Source organism: Camarhynchus parvulus, chromosome 27 (genome assembly GCF_901933205.1).
Source record: "Camarhynchus parvulus chromosome 27, STF_HiC, whole genome shotgun sequence".
NCBI classification, from domain to species: Eukaryota; Metazoa; Chordata; class Aves; order Passeriformes; family Thraupidae; genus Camarhynchus; species Camarhynchus parvulus.
This window is the reverse complement of record NC_044597.1, coordinates 4189739-4209180: the sequence shown is the minus strand read 5'-3', so window position 1 is coordinate 4209180 and position 19442 is coordinate 4189739. Positions and strand designations below refer to the sequence as shown.

At 56.4% G+C, this 19442-nt stretch overlaps 1 protein-coding gene across 1 annotated transcript in view; it reads right to left on the bottom strand.

Moving 5' to 3' along the window:
- Positions 1 to 470: 470 nt before the first annotated feature.
- The window catches only part of KCNH6 (potassium voltage-gated channel subfamily H member 6), a 31069-nt gene continuing 12097 nt past the window's right edge, over positions 471 to 19442 (bottom strand). Inside the window, 12 exon segments of the mRNA XM_030966098.1 lie at positions 471 to 1146; positions 1475 to 1673; positions 2525 to 2591; positions 2594 to 2704; positions 3108 to 3395; positions 3712 to 3811; positions 4308 to 4501; positions 4938 to 5190; positions 7213 to 7412; positions 7634 to 8033; positions 8762 to 9190; positions 13681 to 13892. Of these exon segments, the coding sequence (XP_030821958.1) occupies positions 859 to 1146; positions 1475 to 1673; positions 2525 to 2591; positions 2594 to 2704; positions 3108 to 3395; positions 3712 to 3811; positions 4308 to 4501; positions 4938 to 5190; positions 7213 to 7412; positions 7634 to 8033; positions 8762 to 9190; positions 13681 to 13892 (2741 nt within the window). The 3' untranslated portion in view covers positions 471 to 858.

Here is a 19442-nt window from a genome sequence, read left to right as displayed (position 1 = left end):
CGGCGAGGCGGCAGCGCTACGTGGGCTTCTCCTACGGCCTCTGCGGAGAGAAGGGTGGGCAGGGGGAAGCACCTATGGAACCCTTATCAAAAGAGAGAGCCTGGGATGGAGGACTGGAACAGGGCTTTTCAGCTTTCTGGGATTGTGCTTTTGAATTTTGTGCTTTATGCCCAGGCCAGTGACGAGCCGGATTTACCTGGGGAGCCGTGGGATGCGTGTTGGGGTTTGCAAGGTGTGATCAGCCTTGCTGCAGAAATCAGTGCTCTGGGACTCGTGCTGAAGCAGGCTGAGGTGGCAGGGGCTGTTGGCCCTTCACTTCTCAGTGGCAATTAAGTAGGACAAGCTTCTGTCCTTGTCCTGGGCTTGCCACCTGCAGTTTCCCCATGATCACACCATGGAGATCTCACACTCCTCGTCTGGTGACCACCCTTCTGCAAGCCTTGTCCCAACACAGTGGTCCCTGCTCCAGAGGTTTCCAGCACAGCAGCCTCGCAGCCCAGAGCCCTGGATTTGCTCTCCTGTGGTTGCTGTGGCTCGCTTGGCTTGTGCCCTTCTCGAGAAGAAGCCTTGGCAAGGAGGAGGTGGTGGGAACCACGTGGCCTAACCAGCTCGGTGGTGGCTGTAAGAATTGTTCTAGGTTCGCTCTAATGTGCAAATGAAATCTACTCTATGGGAACCGCTGGAAAACGTTGACCTCGGAAGCCAGCCACTCTATCCTTCCTGTCACGGTGGCAGAAGATAGCTACAAATTATACCCCTGAGCCAATGGCATTGTCCAATGTCTTACCCTTGCAGTCAAAATCAGCATCAACTGGCCGGGCTTGCAGTTGAGGTTCCTCTTGACTGGCCCCCACGTCTCTAACTTGCAGGAAGCACGGGGTCGGAGAGGTGTCTCTGAATGTCCTGGTGCTCGGAAGATGCCTCCAAGTGCTCAGGGAGGGAAGGGAAACGAGAGCCCCGCGAGAGTCCCTGGATGCTTGGTGCCCTTTGGTTGGGAGGCTCTGGGCTGGGGAGAGGTGGGGAGTGGTGCTCCTGCTCGGAGTAGACGGTCAGGGTTTTGTCGGATGACACAGACAGCTGCATCCCGCTTGACAAGGAGTCCCTGGATTTCAAGTGGAACTTTTCTACCTCCGTGTAGCTCGGGCTCTGGTGGGAAACGAGGAATTGTGTGAGTGATGGTAAAAGCAAAACGAAGTAGCCACACTCTGGCCTCATCAGGCTCCAAGCCCCAAAGTGTTATTTTTTCACTTGAGGAAGCCTCAGAGCAGAGGAACCCACTGATGGGGCAACCTGGCAGCGTTGGGGATGGCAGCTGTGCCCCAAAACCAGTGATGCACTGAGCAGATCAGCTCCCAAATCAAGACCCCGTGGCTTTGCTGGGCCCCATGAGTGTTTGGCTGTGCCTTGCCTGGGGAGAACTCGGGATTGGGGCAGAAGGACCTGGTGGGTGCTGAGCCAGCTGGGGTCCCCTTACCTGCTCCTGGGTGGGCAGCTCCTGGTCCTGCAGCGTTGCACAGGGGGCGAGCGGCTCCAGGCTCCGCGGGACGACGCCGTACATGGCCAGGCTCTGGGAGCTGGGCGAGATGGGGCTGTATGCGGGCGGCACTTGGGACAGCTGGCGCTGCAGGAGCTGCAGGATTACATGAATGTCTGACGACATCCTGGACTCCAGCCTGGGGACAGAGCAGCCAGAGAACCCTTTTGCATCCTGCAGCTGGGCAGGGGACGCACTGGGAGGAGGTGCCAATCCCGCTACCCCAGGGCAGTGATGCTTTGCCTGCTGCTTGTTGAGGTTTTTAGAGGGCTTCAAACCAGCACTGCCAGAGAGAGATCAATCCTGCCATCTCTCTCCTGCCACACTCAATCATCCTCTGCCCAATTTTATGTGGAGCCAAACTGGGATCTGGAGCGGGGATTTGAAAAAAGCTAAAATTACCCTGGAGGGGGGAAAAAATTGCAATGGTTAGTTTTAATCTGGATCAATTCTCCAGGCCAGCTGCCTGTGCTGACAGATGGAGCAAGGCAGGTTAGTGCCAACCACTTTTAACTCAGGAACAGAAGAAAACAGAAAAGTAGAAGTCTCTTCTTTCTGCCTTGTCCTTGACTGAAGTGAACAGCTCTGGCAGGAGTGGGCACAGCCCCACTTGCAGGACACAGTCACAGCATCACTGACAGAGTGGGCAGATCTGTCCCCCAGAGCTAGGATGGTGCACTGGAGAGACACCCAAACACAAGCGTGTGGTGAAATGAGCTCAACAAGGGCAGCAGAACCCAAAGTGTCAGGGAGGTTCCGGGGGTGGTGACAGATGCCAAGGGTGGTGGCACAGCAGCAGACGAGGGGCTGGGCTGCAGTCAGGGTCAGGACTTGCCCTTTGAGAAGCCGCTGCGTTTGCAAAGCACTCCCACCCCCTCCCCAGGAATGCAGCATCCCAGGGGTTGCTGCGCACAGAGCCCACTGCAGCCACCTCTAGAAAGCAGGAGGTGATGGCCCAGAGTCCCCCAGGTGCTCTCCACCCCTGCCCACCTGCTGAGCTGGGCCTGCAGGAGCTCCAGCCTGGACTCGATGTGCCCTGGCCTGCAGTCGCCGTGCAGGGTACGTCCTGTGAGCTGTGCACCAGCGAGATGTGCTGCAGGGGCTCTGCAGGGTGGGCTGCCTGCCGGTCCTCCCAGAAGCTGAACATGTTGGGAATGTCCAGGGGAGTGGCTGGAAGGAGAGGAGACATCTCAGCACTTGTCTTGCATCCTCCAGCCCCACTGGAGACGCTTCAGCTGACATACATGGAGAGCCATCACCACCATACACATGGTGACATCATGCAGAGCTATCCCCAACACACATGGAGAGCCATCACCAACATACATGTGGAGCCACCACTGACATCATGGACAGCCACCACCCACACACACAGACAGCCACCACCACATGGAGTGGCACAGGAGGGACACAGCAGATCCAGCTGGGGACAAAAGGCAGCCAAGACCCTTGGCCTTGGAGTGTGGCTCCCCTCAAATGCACATGAGCAGCTTATCCCTGCTCCAAGCCAAGGCCACCATACCCAAGCATGTCTCCCCACCCTCCTGCCAGCCCTGCCTGCAGCCCCAGGTACCTGTGTAGGACTGGCTGCTCTCTGCTGCCTGCTTGCCAACCTCCGTGTTGCCGGCGCTGGTGGTGATGAGGCTGAGCGAGGGCAGAGCCAAGTCATCCTTTTTGGGTGTGGGGAAGGGCTCAGCTTTCACAGGACTGCCAGTCTTGGCCTCATCATCACTGGCCTGGGAGCAGGGAGAGGTGCTGCTGCCCAGCTCGTCCCACTGGTCCTTACTCAGCGGCTCCTGCGGGTTGGTGAGCTCGGAGTAGGTGTGATACTGCTCTGGGTCAGAGATGCCCGTGTCTGGGTCTGTGGGACAGCACAGCAGGTCACTTTGGGGAGTACCACACATGAAAAAAACAGCCCCCCATTCCCTCAGGATGCCTGTAGGGCTGGGGCACCTCAAGGGGAGGGAGGGGAGGCAGCTTGGGTGCCTGCAGGATGGTTTGCAGGGACAGACACAGCAGCCACCTCTGCTCTGGGGCACCTGCCCGGGTAGTAATGGATACTGATGGCACTGTCCCACCCTGGCAGCCCAGGGGCACTCACCAGGCTTGTGGGGCTGGCACGGGGAGTGATGGATACTGATGGCACTGTCCCACCCTGGCAGCCCAGGGGCACTCACCAGGCTTGTGGGGCTGGCACGGGGAGTGCTTGCGGCGGCGAGCCCGGCGGTAGGTGCAGTCATACTCCTCGCTGAGGGGTGAGCGGGGAACGCTGTCTGCCTGAGGAACGAGAGGGGCTGCTCATCAGGGAAAGGCTGCCGTGTCCCATCCATGCATGCCACGGGGGCTACAGCCCTTGCCATGTCCTCTTCACCACTGCCCTTTCCCACCCAGCGCCTCCTGGACTGGTTTCAGAGCTCAAGGGATTCCTGAAGCTGTCCTTGCTGCTCTGAGACTGAGGTAAGTGTGTCAGGGCCATGGGGAGGGAAGGAGCACCCTAAGAAGTGGCAGGACATGCCAGAGTGGGACTGGACATGGAAGGAATTTTACTTTCTTGTCTATATTTCAGGTCTCTGAAACAAAATGTCAGGAAAGGACAAAGTTCAGTCACACACTATAAAAGTAGACATGTCCTGCTGTGGGAGAATCATAACTCCCTGGAGAATGCCCTGGGAAATGTGGCTGTTGCACCTCCTGACATCCTTGCTTCAGCCCTCCCACTTGCCAAATTTAAGCACTGACCGCATTTGCTCCCTGGGGCAGCCTTGGCACTCACATCTCGCAGGTTGAAGGTGATCTCTAGGTTGCTCCAGAAGTTGTCAGAGAAGGCTGGGTACATGTCCAAGACCTCCAGCAGGTCCTCACGCTGGATCTTGTGCAGGTCGCAGTAGGTCAGGGCCCTCACGTCGGCGTTGGACTTCCCTGGGCGGGCGTAGAGGCTGATGGGCTCCCCAAAGATGTCGTTCTTCCCTGTGCCAAGAGACCGCTCATTATGGACACGTGGGCACCCACTACTGCTCCAGCTATTCTGGTCCCGCACCCTTTATTTTGGAGCTTGTCAACAAGGGGATGCCCAGCAAACCCAACCCTGACTGTGTGTGTTGGGGATAACTGTGAAAGCCACCAGTGGTGGTGACACCAAGCAAGGGCATCAGTGATGGCTGGAGACTGCTGAGCCTTGCTCTGCTCTCCTCACTCCTTTGCAGCTTCCCCCTGGCATCTCCCAGGGATCCTCCTTTCCCTGTGCACTGGCGTGGGGACCCAGCAGATGCTGAGGAACAACCTTCCCTTCCCCAGCATGTGGGGAAGTTCTTTACCCTCACCTGCCACCCTTCCTCCACTGCTCACTGTTCACCACCCTTTGCCCCTCGCCCGTCACCCCTTGCAGAAGGAAGGACTTTTTCACCTAAGATGGCCACCACAATGTCTTCCCTGAGGATCTCAATGGAGCCCCGGGAGATGAAGTAGAGGGTGGTGAGGACATCTCCGTAGTGCACCAGGGTGTCTCCGGGCGGGGCATGAGTGGTCTTGAACTTCATGGCCAGGGCGCGCAGGCAGCCCTTGCTGGCTCCCCGGAACGCTTTGCAGTTCTGCAGCAGCGTGCGGTTCAGGTGCAGGCAGATGTCGGCCTGCAGGCAGTCAGGGAAGCCCTTCAGCACCTGTGGAGAGCCAGGGGAGAGATGTTATCACACCACTGTCCCTGGGAGGGAACGCTGTGACAGAGCTGAGAGGCTGTATGACACTCAGCATGAAACAATGGGGCCAAAGAGGGAGACGGTCTGCCCAGAAAACCAAAGGTGGGGACATTTTCCCATCCTGGAAGTGTTCAAGGCCAGACTTGATGGGGCTTGGAGCAACCTGGTCTAGTGGAAGATGTTCTTGCTTATAGCAGGGAGTGGAACAGTTTGAGCTTTGAGGTCCCTTCCAACTGTAAACTATTCTGTGATTCCATGATTTCGATCATCTTTTGATCTTCCCTTAGTGGATCCCTGCCTGCCTGCCTGTCACTGGCTTTTACTGCTTGTGGCTCGGGACAACAGCACTCCCAAGCAATAATTAAAAGTAACCAGCTCAATCTATTTATACCCACTGGTGGCATATCCCCTTTTTCATCTTTACACCCACTAATCTTGGATGAATGAGAGCAGAAACTGGCACAAAGAGCACAAAAACCTTAATTAAACAGCACCTGCCTGAATGCCAAGAAACAGCAGCACAGGACAGTTGTGTGCACTGACAGCTAAATATACCTGTGCAAATACCTCATGTTGAACAAAAGCTGAATCTGAAGGTGACATCAAGGTAAAACTCACAATATGGAGAAAACTGCTGCCACCAATGACTCACAGTGCCAAGGTGAAAACCACCTGGGTTTGGGTTTTTTTTGGAGAGCAGCATATGGCCCTGGGGTCCTCCTTGCTGTCCTCTTTGCTCACATCCCGCTGGTGGCCAAATCTGGAACAGCCATGCTGGGGCTGGTGAGCACGACCTGTTCCTGGCTTCAACTCGATCTCCCATGCTAGCAGAAGTGTTTCCCTACCGGGAAATCAGGGTGGACGAATTGATCAGGCTGTGGGGTGATTGATGAGATCACACTGTCTCTCTGCAGCAGCCAGCAGGAATTGGTGTGAGCAGCAGCATGGCTGAGCTGCAAGCTCAGCTCTCCCTGGGGATTTGTGACCTGGGTTTGTACTAAGCCAAAGCACCTGTGCTTGGGTAGGGTGGTACTGCTTCTCGTTATTGCCACTGATGTCCAGCCCATGGTCTCCTCCACCTGAGAGGTTTAACCCAAAGGTCTCCCTGCAGCAAACCCCCAAATGCTGCCCAGTTGTGGCAGCAGCAACTTTAGAGGGAGATGCTGAATTCATACAAATCTGTGTCCTGATGCTGCTCAGGATCAAATCTTAAGGAAAAGAAGGAGCATTAGCAGGGAATGAGTGGGCTGATAACCTGCCCAGGACTAAGAGTCCAGGAATATGAAGTCTCATATCTCTCCTTGCCTTATCCTTTCTCATTCCTCTGCCTTGCTGCTGGCTGGGCCATCATGTCTGTGCACTGAATCCCAGGGCTTTGAGTGCAGTCCCCAGCCCAGAACACCTCGGCTGAGCCGCATCCTCATCCCCACAGAGCCCCGGCGCTGCCGGCACAGAGGCTCGGAGACACGGCGCCTCTCCAGCACAGCTCCGCCATTGATCCCCCTTTGCTAACAAACAGCTGCCTCTCTGGGCTCTAATTAAAATGGATCGAGGTTTATTTAAATGCCCTCCTTTCCCTGCTGCGAGAGCAGGATGCACTTTGCTTAGCAACCGGTGGTGTGGAGAGGAGCTGGATCGATACCTGCTCCGCTCCTGTGACACCAACAGACACCAGCCTGAAAGTGCTCAGTGCCAAGAGGGACTCTGAGCTCCCCACCAAGCCTCTGACCAAGAAATGTGCTCGTGATCCTGGAAAACCTCTGGGTAGATGTAAAGGAATGGGCAGAAAAAGGAGAGAAGGAGAAAGGGGGATGCAGGAGGTGGAAATGCAGGAGGTGAATGGATAGAGTCTGTCGCCAGTCTCCCAAGTCTCCTGCGTCTATCCTGATCAAAAGGATGGAAATCTTTGGCTGGACCCAGATCTAGATGCTGTGTTGTTCAGGACAAGGTGCTGTGAGGACACAGGGCCTGCCTGCCCGTACTCACCGCGTTCATGTCAATGCCGTTGGTGTAGGACCAGGCGTGCTGGAAATACTCCTCCAGGCGCTGGCGCAGGGGGTTGGGGATCTGGTGGAAGCGGATGAACTCCTTGACCCGCAGCATCTGCGTGTGGTAGCGTGCTGTGCCTGAGTAGAGGCGCTGGATGATGGCCGAGACATTGCCGAAGATACTGGCGTACATCAGAGCTGAAACGAGAGGGCAGGGCTCAGCGGGACATGGCAAGGTGCATGTCCAGCTACACGAGACCTGGAACCAGCAGATTCCCAAACCCCATATCTACCAGGACCTGAAAACATGTGTTTCTATCACCCCATCCATTTGTCTGTGCAGAAGAGGCACAGGCAGAGGAAGATGCTCCAACCTCCAAAGCAGGGATGGGAACAGCGGGACGTGCGCAGGCACTCACAGCCAATGAGCATGACACAGATGGAGAAGATCTTCTCGGAGTTGGTGTTGGGCGAGACATTGCCAAAGCCCACGCTGGTGAGGCTGCTGAAGGTGAAGTAGAGGGCAGTGACATATTTATCCTTGATGGATGGGCCAGAGGAGAGGTCGCTGTCGTTGTAGCGCTTGCCGATCTGGTCACCCAGGTTGTCCAGCCAGCCGATCTTGTGCTCCATGTAGGGCCTCTCCACGTTGCCGATGGCGTACCAGATGCAGGCCAGCCAGTGGGCGATGAGGGCGAAGGTGCACATGAGCAGGAAGAGCACGGCTGCTCCGTACTCCGAGTAGCGGTCCAGCTTCCGCGCCACGCGCACCAGGCGCAGCAGCCGGGCAGTCTTCAGGAGGCCAATGAGGGTGGTGGTCTGCGGGGGAGAGGTGAGACACCTCAGGGACCAGCAAAGGGTAAATATGGCATGTTCCAAAGGCATGTTTTCAGCTGAGCTGTGCTTCCTTTGAAGGATAAAAATGCATTTCTAGAGTGTGAATCACCTTGTCCTGGAGGTGACCTCTGAACTGGGTCAGATGAGTCACAGCACAGGAAGGGCAGTTTGCCTCTGCTGATCATAAAGGCAACAAGCTCTGGGATTAGAGGTGAGCAAGTGACAAGAGCCAAGGCCAAGCCCATGTTTCCTGATGGGTCCTCTCCTTGCCAGCCATTGCTCCCAAAAATGCTGCATTTCACTCCCAGATGTGCAGTCTCCAGGCAGTACAGTAACTACAGGGTTATCCCATTGCCAACATTTTGAGTTTGCCCGGCAATGCACCCCCAAATTCACCCACACTGGAGTGTGGGGTCAGCCCTTAAACTGAGCCCCCAGCCTGCTCTGCTGGGTCAGCCACAACAAGGGGAGTGGGTCCACTCTGAACACTTAGAGTAGGGGCTGCCTGAGCCTAAAAAATGAAATCCCAAGTCCCAGCTGCTTAAAAATCTGTAAAGACACCCTTCTCCACCCTGTGACCAACCACCCCTCTCCCCATGGATTTAGCCATCCACCACTGACGTCAAACAGCCCACATCCCTTTCCTTTCTTATACATCTCTCCCTGTCCATCCACGCGTCCCCTCCTGTCCTGATGGACCCTGCTCTTACCTCATCAGAGCCAGAGCGGAAGATGAGCAGGTCGAAGGGGATGGCAGCCACCATGTCGATGAGGAACCACCCCTTGAAGTAATGGATGGCGATCTTGCCGGGGTGGCTCACCACCTCGTCGTTGATGTTGACGTAGGTGGTGCGGAAGTTGATGACAATGTCCACGATGAACATGATGTCCACGATGAGGTCAATGATGTTGAGCGGGTCGCAGGAGTAGCTGCAGTCCCAGCGCTTCTCCTCCACCTGCTCCTCGTTGAGCAGGAAGGCGGCCGAGTAGGGGGTGAAGACGGCTGTGTAGATGACCAGCAGGAGGATGAGCCAGTCCCACACGGCCTTGAAGGGGCTGTAGTGCAGGATGGTCCATCGGTGGATGCGCGGCGCCTGCAGCTTGTACTCGGGAAGGACGTCAGCGCCCAGGGACAGCACCTGCCAGGAGAGGGGTGTGAGGAGGATGCGAGACCAGGAGAGAGGCTGGATAACGCCAGGAACCAGGCAAGGGACTTCCATGTGCTGGTAGAGCATCAAGGAGCACAGAGTGGTTTCCTACAGCTTTTTCACCTTTGTTGGCTGCATCTGTGTTTGTCCAGTTCCCACTGTGGCTGACACCAAGGTCCTTGTCTGTCTCTGATGGTCACAGCACCCTTGGGGCAACTTCTTACCTACTTTATGGCCTTCTGACCCAGCAGAGAGGAAAGTGTCTGCTGCTGAGCCTCCTTCTGCCCTCAGCTCTGTGCCACCTGCTTGGGCACTGCTGGGAGTCCCTGGTGCAGGGCTATGGGATGGGCAGCTTGGAGATGCCCTCGCATGGCTGTGTCACCCGAGGGTGACAGCATATTCTGCATCCTGCAAGCCTTTCTTGGCCATAGCAAGTATCTTCCCCTGATGTCCTTCTGGCACACTTGTCCTCCAAGCAGAGGGATAGCTTGGGCCACCTGCAGCAAAGCCTCAGGCAATGCCCATTTCCCATCTCACCCGTGGCCACCAACGTGCAAATACCATCTCGAGTGGTGAGATGGTGCGAGCCCCCTCCCATGCTGTCATGTGTCCCCAGGCTCGCTGCTTTCATGGGGACACTCCACAGCACTGGTGAGTTCCCCACACACCCAGGCCTGGCCCAGCTCCCCCTCCAGGACCAATGCCAGCTCCTGGTGGCTCTAAAGCCACTGTGGGGACACAACACAAGACACTGGGTGTGGGAGGGGTGGGGCTGCCCTGTGTTGGGTGCTGAGGGGTGGTGGCATGAAGGGGCTCATTTGGAGCTGGAGGCAGCTGGATCCCCTTCCTGCCCCTGCTGCTCTGTTGTCCCCCAGTGTCCCTGTGGTGGTGGGACCAGTGCCAGTTGCAGAGGAAGGTGAGGGGCACCTCAATTTTCCCTCCTGGCACTGAGCCCCCAGCTAAAAGGGAGCTTTTTGCTGGGCTGCAACAGAGAGGAGAGAGGAAAGAGAAGAGAGGAGAAAGGAGGATCCACATATCCCAAGGCAACAGTGATGAGCATCACCGTGGTTCTGGCAACAGACCTGGAAGAAGGCTCTGATCCCTCCTGCCCTGACAGGAAGGATCAAGGTTTCTTTTTCAAGGGTCTCCCAAGGGCTCCTCATGCTGCGATCCAAAGCAGATCCACCCCTGTACCCCCATCCCACAACAAGCCCCAGCCTCTCCCACATCCCAGAGCCCCAGGACGCCGGACATTCCCGTGTCCCCTGCTCCTACCTGCCTGCAGCTGGCCCTGCGCCCCAGGCGGCAGCTGCCCCTCGAGCTCCGGGTGTCCACCATGGGCGCCCCCAGCCCCACGGGCCCGGGCAGCGTCCGGCAGGGCGGGCGCAGCGCTGGGGCCGGGGCATTGCCCACGCAGGCTCGCAGGCACTCGGCCAGGCGGGTGGGAGGCATGGGCACGAAGGGCACCCGCGAGCCCGGCCCGCGTTAATCAAAGGCGATCGATGCCGGCCCCGTGGGGACGGCAGCGCCAATGGAGCAGCGGGAGCCGCCGACGTCGGTGGGGACCGAGAGGGGAGGGATTGGAAAAAGTGACCCAAGAGCAATCGTTGTGCAGGGAATGAGGCACCATGGGCTTGGGGACCGGCTCCTGTGGGGATGGTGGGGAAGAGAATGAGGCAACGCTGATAAAATGCTTGATCTCAAGACTAGGATGAACCTGGAAGAGCTGAGATGGGCTCCTTCAGCTTGTGTCTGGGAAAACCAGCAGTGCTCCCAGCCTCAGCAGCTGAATGCTTGTTCTGCCTGGCTGGAGGCAGCTCTGAATTCAGGGCACCAACTACTGTTCCCTATGCTGGGGCACCTGCCCTACCCCTCATCCCTGGCACCTAGCAGAAGCAAGAACAGATTAAGCACTCTTGCTTTCCAGGCAGGAATGAATAAAAAACCACAGCCCCAAAGATCTGAGGCAGAAAAGGGTAAAGAAACAACCCCCAGAAGAGCACGCAAACCGCCACAGAGCTAGGGAGCAGCCGCAGCCTTGTTCCTCTCTGCCCCTAAGGGATGGGAAAATCACCCTTGGGTGGCCTGGGTGGCCCTGGGAGTCTGAAGGTGGCAGTGCCATTGTTCCCCTGGGTGCCCCTTCCCTTTGTCCCCTTTCTCCTGGTGGGGTGCTGGGTGCTGGCAGTGGGCGTGGGAGTGCAGAAGGGAGAAGGAGGAGGAGGAGGGAGCAGGGTGTGTGTGGGCTGTGGGTGACAGGGGGAGAGGCTCCTGCGACCCTGGCTAACCCAGGCCATTGCTCATGCCCCCTGGTGCCCAGGCACCCATCACCTTCCCAGCTGTGCCCGGTGTCCCTTGCCTGGTGCTGGGGATTAGGAGACTGACCTGAGGTGGGGGCACTCCAGAATCACCAGGAGAGCCTCAAACACGAGTGGCTGGGCAGGATCAGGCCCGTGGTGCTGGCTGCAGGCTGGCAGTGACCCAGCGTCACTCCCAGCACATATCCTGGTGCAGCTCAGCCCCCCATCCCTGTCCCCAGCACCTTCCTGCCCAGATGGGGGGACTGGGACATATTCCACCTGCAGACAAGACTCCAGCCTCACAGCATCCCCATGTGCCTCCAGCTGTGCTCCAGAGGCCTGTGAGGCTGTGGCACCTCCATTGCACTGGTGGCCTGCCCTCCCTGCCAGCTCAGTGCAGGGCCAGACCATCCCAAAGAGCCCGGCTCCACTCCCTGCCCACCCGCGGGTATTTTTAGTTGGTGTCTCGCCACTGTCTCTGCCTCACCATGAATTATTTAACAGCCAGGAGCAGGGAGCTGTGGCTTGGGCAGGAGCTGTGGGGGACACTGGGGTGTGGACAGGCAGGGGCAGATGCAGCAGGGAGGAGAGGTCCATCCTGTCCCATCCCACCTGGAGACTGAAAGTGAAGGGAAGATTGGGCTGCAGCCACCAGCTCCGACCCCATCACCCCACACCCAGCCACTGACAGTGAGTGGCCAGCACTGCTGTGACAGCCACCCCGGTGTGACCATTCATTCCTGGTGTGCTCCTTGTGATGGGGACCGGGGCGTGGAGGCTGCTCACTGTCCCTCTGGGGAGCTCAGGGGCCAGTCCTGGGTCACTGCAGCCGCTCCCAGATTAGAGAGACTAATGAAGGGGACAAGCCAGGGGGAAAACAAGAACTGTTCCATGATGTGGGGAGCCCATGCCCTGTGCATGGAGGCTGTGAAGTTAAAGGTTTGCTGCCTCTGAGACAGAAGCAGAATCCTGCATAGCACCCCACTCTGATGGAGCAAACTGGAGGCTTTTCTGGGTCAGATGGCTGTGTTTTCATTAAATTTGCCCTGGGCTGCTGCTGGCAACAGTGGGAGGTGCCCTTAGATGTATTTTGTACATTGAGGCTCTCCATGCCTCAGTTTCCCCACGGCTAGATGAGCTCCTTACCTGGCATTGTGGGATACACCAGCACCTTTCACGCACACTGACATCCCCATGGGATGCACTATTCCATGCGTGTCCCCCTGGGTGACAGCAAGTGTCCCCTGCAGTGACAGTGCAGTGCCACCTGCTGTCTCCCGGGGGATCCTGTGGCCCTCGGTGTGCTGACACCAGGCCAGGTCCTCGGCCGGGCACCTCGGGGCTCCATTCCCAGCGCTGGGGGACAGGAACCGTGGCCAGAGCTCCCCACAAAAGAAGCCACATGCACACACAAACAGGCAAACGCATGTCCCCCTCAAGGCCACCATCATGAGCAGCTCATGCTGGTATTTCCCCAGCCACAAATTGCCAGAAATACTCGTTTAGGGGGCTAAAATGAGAATTTCAGCCATTCAGAGGAAGGCATAACCAAACACAGGGATACTGGCATTTTCTGTGATGGAATCTCCAGGTGTCACTGCCCTCTCTGCTTCTCTCCTCCCAAAGCCACCAGAGTGCTTGTGACTGTCCCCCAGCAGCAACACCAGCACCCCACTGGCACTGACGTATCTTCTGAAAAATCCTTTTGTTAGGATTTTTCTCCTGAGAAGCTGAGAGGCCTCAGAAATTAAATGTAAACAATAATTATCTGATTGCTTGGAATGTGGTTTGGAGGTTGCTTACCAACAGGTGCATCTTTGATTGGTCTCATGTGAATTGTTGCTACTTGGTGACCAATCACAGGTCCAGCTGTGTCGGGACTCTGGTCAGTCCCAGGATTTTATTATTCATTCCATTCCTTTCTTTGCTAGCCTTCTGATGTCTCCTTTCTCTTTCTTTAGTATAGTTTTAATATATAATTTTCTTTTAATAAAATAATAAACATAATAAATATTTATTATATAAAAAGATATAATAAATATATTATGAATATATTAATAAAATAATAAATCAGCCTTCTGAAACATGGAGGCAAGATTCTCATCTCTCCCCTTGTCCTGGGGACCCACAAACACCACCACCAGACCCCACCACTGCCTTGGTGGCACCTCAGGGCCCCCATACCTGTGTGACCTTCTCGGTGACGTTCTGGGTGCGCTCCATCACCTTGTGGGGAGCAATTATCTCGATCTCTGTGGTGGAGCCTGAGCGGTGCTTCTCCAGGTTGAACTCCACGAAGTTGAGTGTGAACTGGGGGATCTGGCTGATGGTCCTGTACTTCATGAGGTCCGAGTCCGACGTGGAGTTCGGGGGGTTGGGTTTGACGTGGGAAGCCTCTGGAAGAGGATGGAGAGGAGCACTGAGAAGGGCAGTGTGAGCAGGAACAGATCCCCAGAGCCCTGACCTCGTGTAGGACCTCCAGGAGCTGGGGACCACCACAAGGTGCCACCAAAAGGTGCCGAAATCTGCTTGGCCATAAAGGCTTGACTTCTTCAGGCTGGATCAGCTGTGGGATGCCCAGCCTGGGATGCCTGAGAGAGGGCTGTTTTTCCCACACTTCACTCATCTTTTCACCATTAAACCTCCTGCAGGAGGCTCAGAGCAGCTGCCAAAACACAGAGACACTCAAGTGTCCTTTGCTACCCCTGGTGACTGTTGTGGGTTGGGGACCAGCCCACTGAGATTCACCAGGGAGAGATGCCAAAACTGGCATGAAAACAGACAGGAGGAGGTCGTTCTCCTCCACCCTTTGCCTGACAAACAAAGCTCCTGAGCTGCTGTGCTGGGTTTTGGCCAAACTGAACCAGGAGTCAGATGCATCCTCCACCCCCAGCTCCAGGTAGGGAGGTCAGAGCTTTCTCTGGAAGAAGAGCTGTAGTGGGGGTGCATCCTGATATTTCTCCCTGGGGACCTGCCTCTGGGTCACCCCAGGGCACGACCAGGGAGGAAGCTGTGTAGGTGGTCATTTCATGGTCAGGCTTGTGGCAACATGTTGTCATGAGCGGGAGCCTGTACCCAGACCCAGAGCTCCAGGAAGATCCCCAGGCACTGTACTCAGTGTGTACCAACCTTTCCAAATCCTACAGGCAGGGCAGGGTTGTATTTTCAATTTTTTACCCCTTCTTGCCCTTGCATTCTGACATTGCCCCAAGTGGTGGTGTGGGCAGGAGGTGTCTGAAGACGTTGTGAAGGTGCCCAGTTAGCACCAGCCATCCTCTGCCACCCTGCTCCCTGCTCATTCCCCTTCCCTCCCTCTACATCGTGTCTCCTCCTGAGGGTCTGTAACCTGTGACTATTGGAGGATCATGAACCCCCAGCCCATTTTTACAGCCAGATTCCACACATTGATCTCTCTCATCCCCAGCTGAGAGCCTTCTCTTTCTACACCTCCATCTAATTTGTCCAGAGGTCTGTACATGGATAGCATGATGGAGGGTCGTTCCCTCCAGCCCTTCAGAGTGGCCTGGCCAGTGTCTCACCCACCTCCAACACATGGACACAGCTCACACTGCACATGCCTGCAGAGCCCTTCCCTCCCTCCAGGGAAGGTGGGATGGCTTCGGGATGCCCCTTGTGTGGGGCAGCCAAATGCAACTTCATACGGTCTCACATCTCACACACAAACCATGGATGGCTCTACCTACAGAGCAGGACCTGCCTGTGCAGGGAATCACACGGAGACCAGTGGGTTTTGGGGAGAAGACCCAGGTCATCTCCACTTTGCTGAGGGAAAAGAGACCAAGACCTCCCCCCCGAGATGTGCTGGGGCCACGGCCAGAACCCTGCCTCCCGCAGTAGAACCGACGGCTCCGGGGTTTTCCCTACCTGAGTTTGCCCTCCTTTCCCTGAATTTTCTCTGGAACTCAGACCTCGCAGCCTCAAAGTTGTCCAAGGAGGAGACCCTGCGGAGGCTGTGGAAGCTGCCCCCAGGGCGAGACCGAAAGAAACCCCATGCAGGGTGAGGGCCCAGCACGGGAGGCTCTTGTTTCGGGGACGAGTGTTGTAGGGTGGGGTCGGCCTCCAGGCTCGGCCTCCGCTCCTTTTCCAGGAGGGATTCGGTCTCTGACTGCATACAGTTTTCCTTGGGCGATGTCTTCAAGTCCCTCAAAATCAGGGAGTCACCACCAGGCTTTAAGACAGCCAGGAGAAAGCGTTGTATTAGAAGGAGTCCCCGCGTGCTGTGGGGCAAGGTGAGGGAGCCGGGGTAGGTAAGAGGAGAGGCAGAGGGCTGGGAAGCACTGCAGCTCCTGAGGTCATCTCCAGCCTGGACCAGGACCTGCTTTGGAGTGGGGCGACCGAGTCCCTGGGGACTTGGCAGCTCCCAGCTCCTGCCAGCTCCCGCCGGAGGCTGGGCGGCCGCGGGGAGGTTTGCGAGGCGATGCTGCACAGGTGGAAGCAGGTGAGAGCAAGAGAAGAGACCTAGGGACAGGCTTGCCTGGAGTCCCTGCTGTGCCATGCGTTTCTCTGAGATGGCCCTGTGTCCCACCGCTGGGGCTGCCCTTCCCTCCCCTGCTGCAAGAGCTCAGGCCATCACTGAGGCTCAGTGCCCAGGCCCTGTGCTGGTGTTTATGAGGGAGGATGTGCTCTGCCCCAGGAAGCACCGGAGGAGCTGCTGGGTTTGCAGATTTGGCCATATTGCTCCTCCTTCTCCTACAGCCACGGTAAACCATGGCTAAACCTTTTTCCCTGGAGATCTGAAGAGTTTCCAGACTTTAATTTCTGCAATGGGGTGTGCAAAGCAACCCCCTTCTGGAGTAGAAACCCATGAGAACGTGCACCTCCAGTAATACCCACAGGAGGAACTGTGGCACTCCTCACCATCCCTAAGGCCCTTTAGGGCAGGTTTTAGGATGGGGTCCCTGCAGAGGCTGGCTGCTGGCTGGCCCTGCATCTTTGGGCTATGGCCACTTGACCAAGCTCCAGCAAAATGATACATCATCAGGTTGTCCTCAATGCACATTTTCCATTCCACACTGCATTCCATTTCCATTCCACACTGCAGTGCCCCATGCAGCTCCAGCCTCGGGGTACCCAGAACTTTTGGCAGTGCTGGTGCCTGTGGGAACGATGTACCCAAAGCATCTGATAACCCTACACACATCTTCAACCTACCACAGGCACAACCTCTGAGAAGACAGGCACCTTCCATCTCGTTATATCTAGATTTGGGGAAGCAGATTCATCCAGGCTGCCTGGATACACCCAGCACAGCCAGACCCTGGCACCTGGGGATGCCTTAGCAGAGCAAAAGCCTCCTGCTCACAGCCTTGAGCTGCAGCATTTCAGAAAACAACAGGTCTTGGGCTGGAGGCACCCTGAGCACTGTCAGGAAGCCACCAAGAACAGCAATCTCTAAACAGGCCACACCAGCAGCTTTTCAAGGTTGGTGACAGCATCACCTTCCATCATGGGAAGTACAATCTTTGCTGGAGGGCTGAGAAGCTGGCCCTGCCTGTGCTGCCTGCTCCCTGCCAGGAAATCATGGGGAAATGAGCCTGCCAGTCCTTGCTCAGAGCACACCATGCTCCTACATCCACCAGCACGTCCCCTCCTTGAGGTGGGGACAGCTCCCTGGAGCTCCACCATCCTGGACAACGCGGAGTATGGAGGCAGAGCTTCCTGCCAGCTTTGGCACATCTCCCACTCCCCCCTCGAGCCGCGAGATGTGCAGAACAGCAGGGAAGAGCTGCAGCCCACACGGCCAAGCCCAGCAGGGCCAGCACTGCCCCCGTGCCCTGCCCTGCCACAGGAGATGGCCCAAACCACAGCAGCCAAGGGGGACTGGGATGGGGACAGCGAGGAGGAGCACTGGGACCTGGCCTGAGGCATGGGCCGGTATCAGACAAAGGCTACGGTTACCTTTCCATAGTCAATGGCTACTCCATCAAACTCACTGGTGGGCAGAGATTTCCGCTGGATTTTGAGGCGCCGCAGGGACGGGAGACTAAACTTCAAACTCCTACCTTCACCTTGTTAAAAAGAAAAACAAAACACAAGAGAGAAAGGTGTGACCTAGCTGCATGTGATGGCTGGAGTGAGGCGGGGCAGGGGAGAGGCTACGGAGAGTTTTGGGTGGCTCTGGGGGATGCACATGCTGTGTGGCCCTTCCTCCTCCAAAGCACTGGCTATTCCCATGCCATCACAGTGCCACGTGCTCAAGGCAGACCCTGACCTGGCAGCAAGATCCTCTGAGCTGGAGAAGAGTTCCTTACAACTGCAGATGTGAGATGGGAAAGGTGCAGAGCATCCCTAAGCCAATTAAAGAGGTTAAAGCCAATTAAGGGATTTGGTCCCGGGGGAAATAGAGCCTCTAAATCTCCTTGGTGGAACTTTAGGGAAAGAAACCCCACATAATAGAGATGGTAATTTAGAAAGGCGCAGGAAAAAAAAGTAGTTCTAAAAATTTTGTTTCTGGATTTGTTTTGAGTTTTCAATGAGGGAATTTGGACCACAAAACCAGGATCCCTTTCTGGCATCACAGGGGACCAGGAGACCACCTCACGGGGGACTGGGGCTGAGACAAGGGCAGCCAGGGCTGCTAGGAGCTGTGAGAGAGGTGCAGGAGAGGAGGAGCCCAGATCTTGAGAGGGCCCAATGGCCCTGGTTGTGACACTCAATGCAAAGTCACTTGTCCTCTTCTAGAGGAGACCATGGTCACTTGCTACTGCAGAGTTTGTGTGAGCAGCTGGGTTCACACCCTCAGGGCCTGGGTCAGCCCTGAAGCTCATCCAGCAGCACCAACCTCTGCTCCCTAACTGCACAAAAGGTGGCCTAAAATCCTGGGGTGCATGGGATGTGGCATGAGCTCCACAAAGACATTGTCCCCTGGGAAAAAGCAGCATGTTGAGGAGCTCCTTGATTTTGGCAAGATTAACTTCCCTCATCCAGCCCCAAAACACCACCGAGCTGCTTGGGCAGGGTCCCAGCCTGCCCAGAAATGCCCCTGCCCATGGGGTACCACACTGGCTCCCTCTGCTCACCCCATCCCCACTGCCTAGAGCAGCTTTTCAGCTGGAAGAACCAAGGCATCCAACTTTCCCTGCACACCAGTGAGCTGGAGACCAGCAACGCAGCCACCTGTGGCTATGCAATGAAAGACTCAGTCAGAAAACCTGAGCACAAGAGCCTGATCTGGGGGGCACCAGCAGCTTTGGCCTTTCCACACCCCCTGTCACTGGAGTGGGAAACCCAAGAAACACAATATCCCTTGGGATGCTCAACACAACATCCAACATGCAGGGAAGTGACAGGTGCTCTTGATTTGGGTGCCTCCTGCCAAAGGTATGTCTTTGGGTGGGATGGGGTATGGCTGCATCATATGTTGGGATATTCTGAGAGCTGGTGGGGCTGCAAAGCAACACTGGTGCTGGGATTTAGGATTTCCTCAGCAGGTCATGCATAGAGGGTAGCTGGTACTAAAGCAACCCATCAAAAATATGAATCTCATCACTTCACAGACCTACGAACACATGCACAGTTACCTGTCCATTCACACTCACACATCCACGAGCCTCCTGTGTGCATGCCTGCCCTGAGCACACACAAACCCACACAAAACTCTGCTGGTGCCTGCTGCCATCCACAGACACCTGAATGCTCCAGGATATAGATATGGACCGAGCAGGAATGCACTGGGACTCACACAAACCCCAGTTCAATGGCCACTTGTCCCCATGGCTCCCTGATGTGGCCTTGGCTCTGGTCCTGCTGTGCCACCCCATGTGCCAAGGGGGGACAGACCCATGCTGCTCCCAGAGCTTTGTTTTGAGGCCTGCCCAAAGCCTCCCAACAGCACCCCTGGGGAATGTCATCATGGAGGCAGAGATGGGGTTATTTCCTGGCTCAGGTAGAGCTGACCAGCACTGAGGGCTGTATGGAAGGAGGAG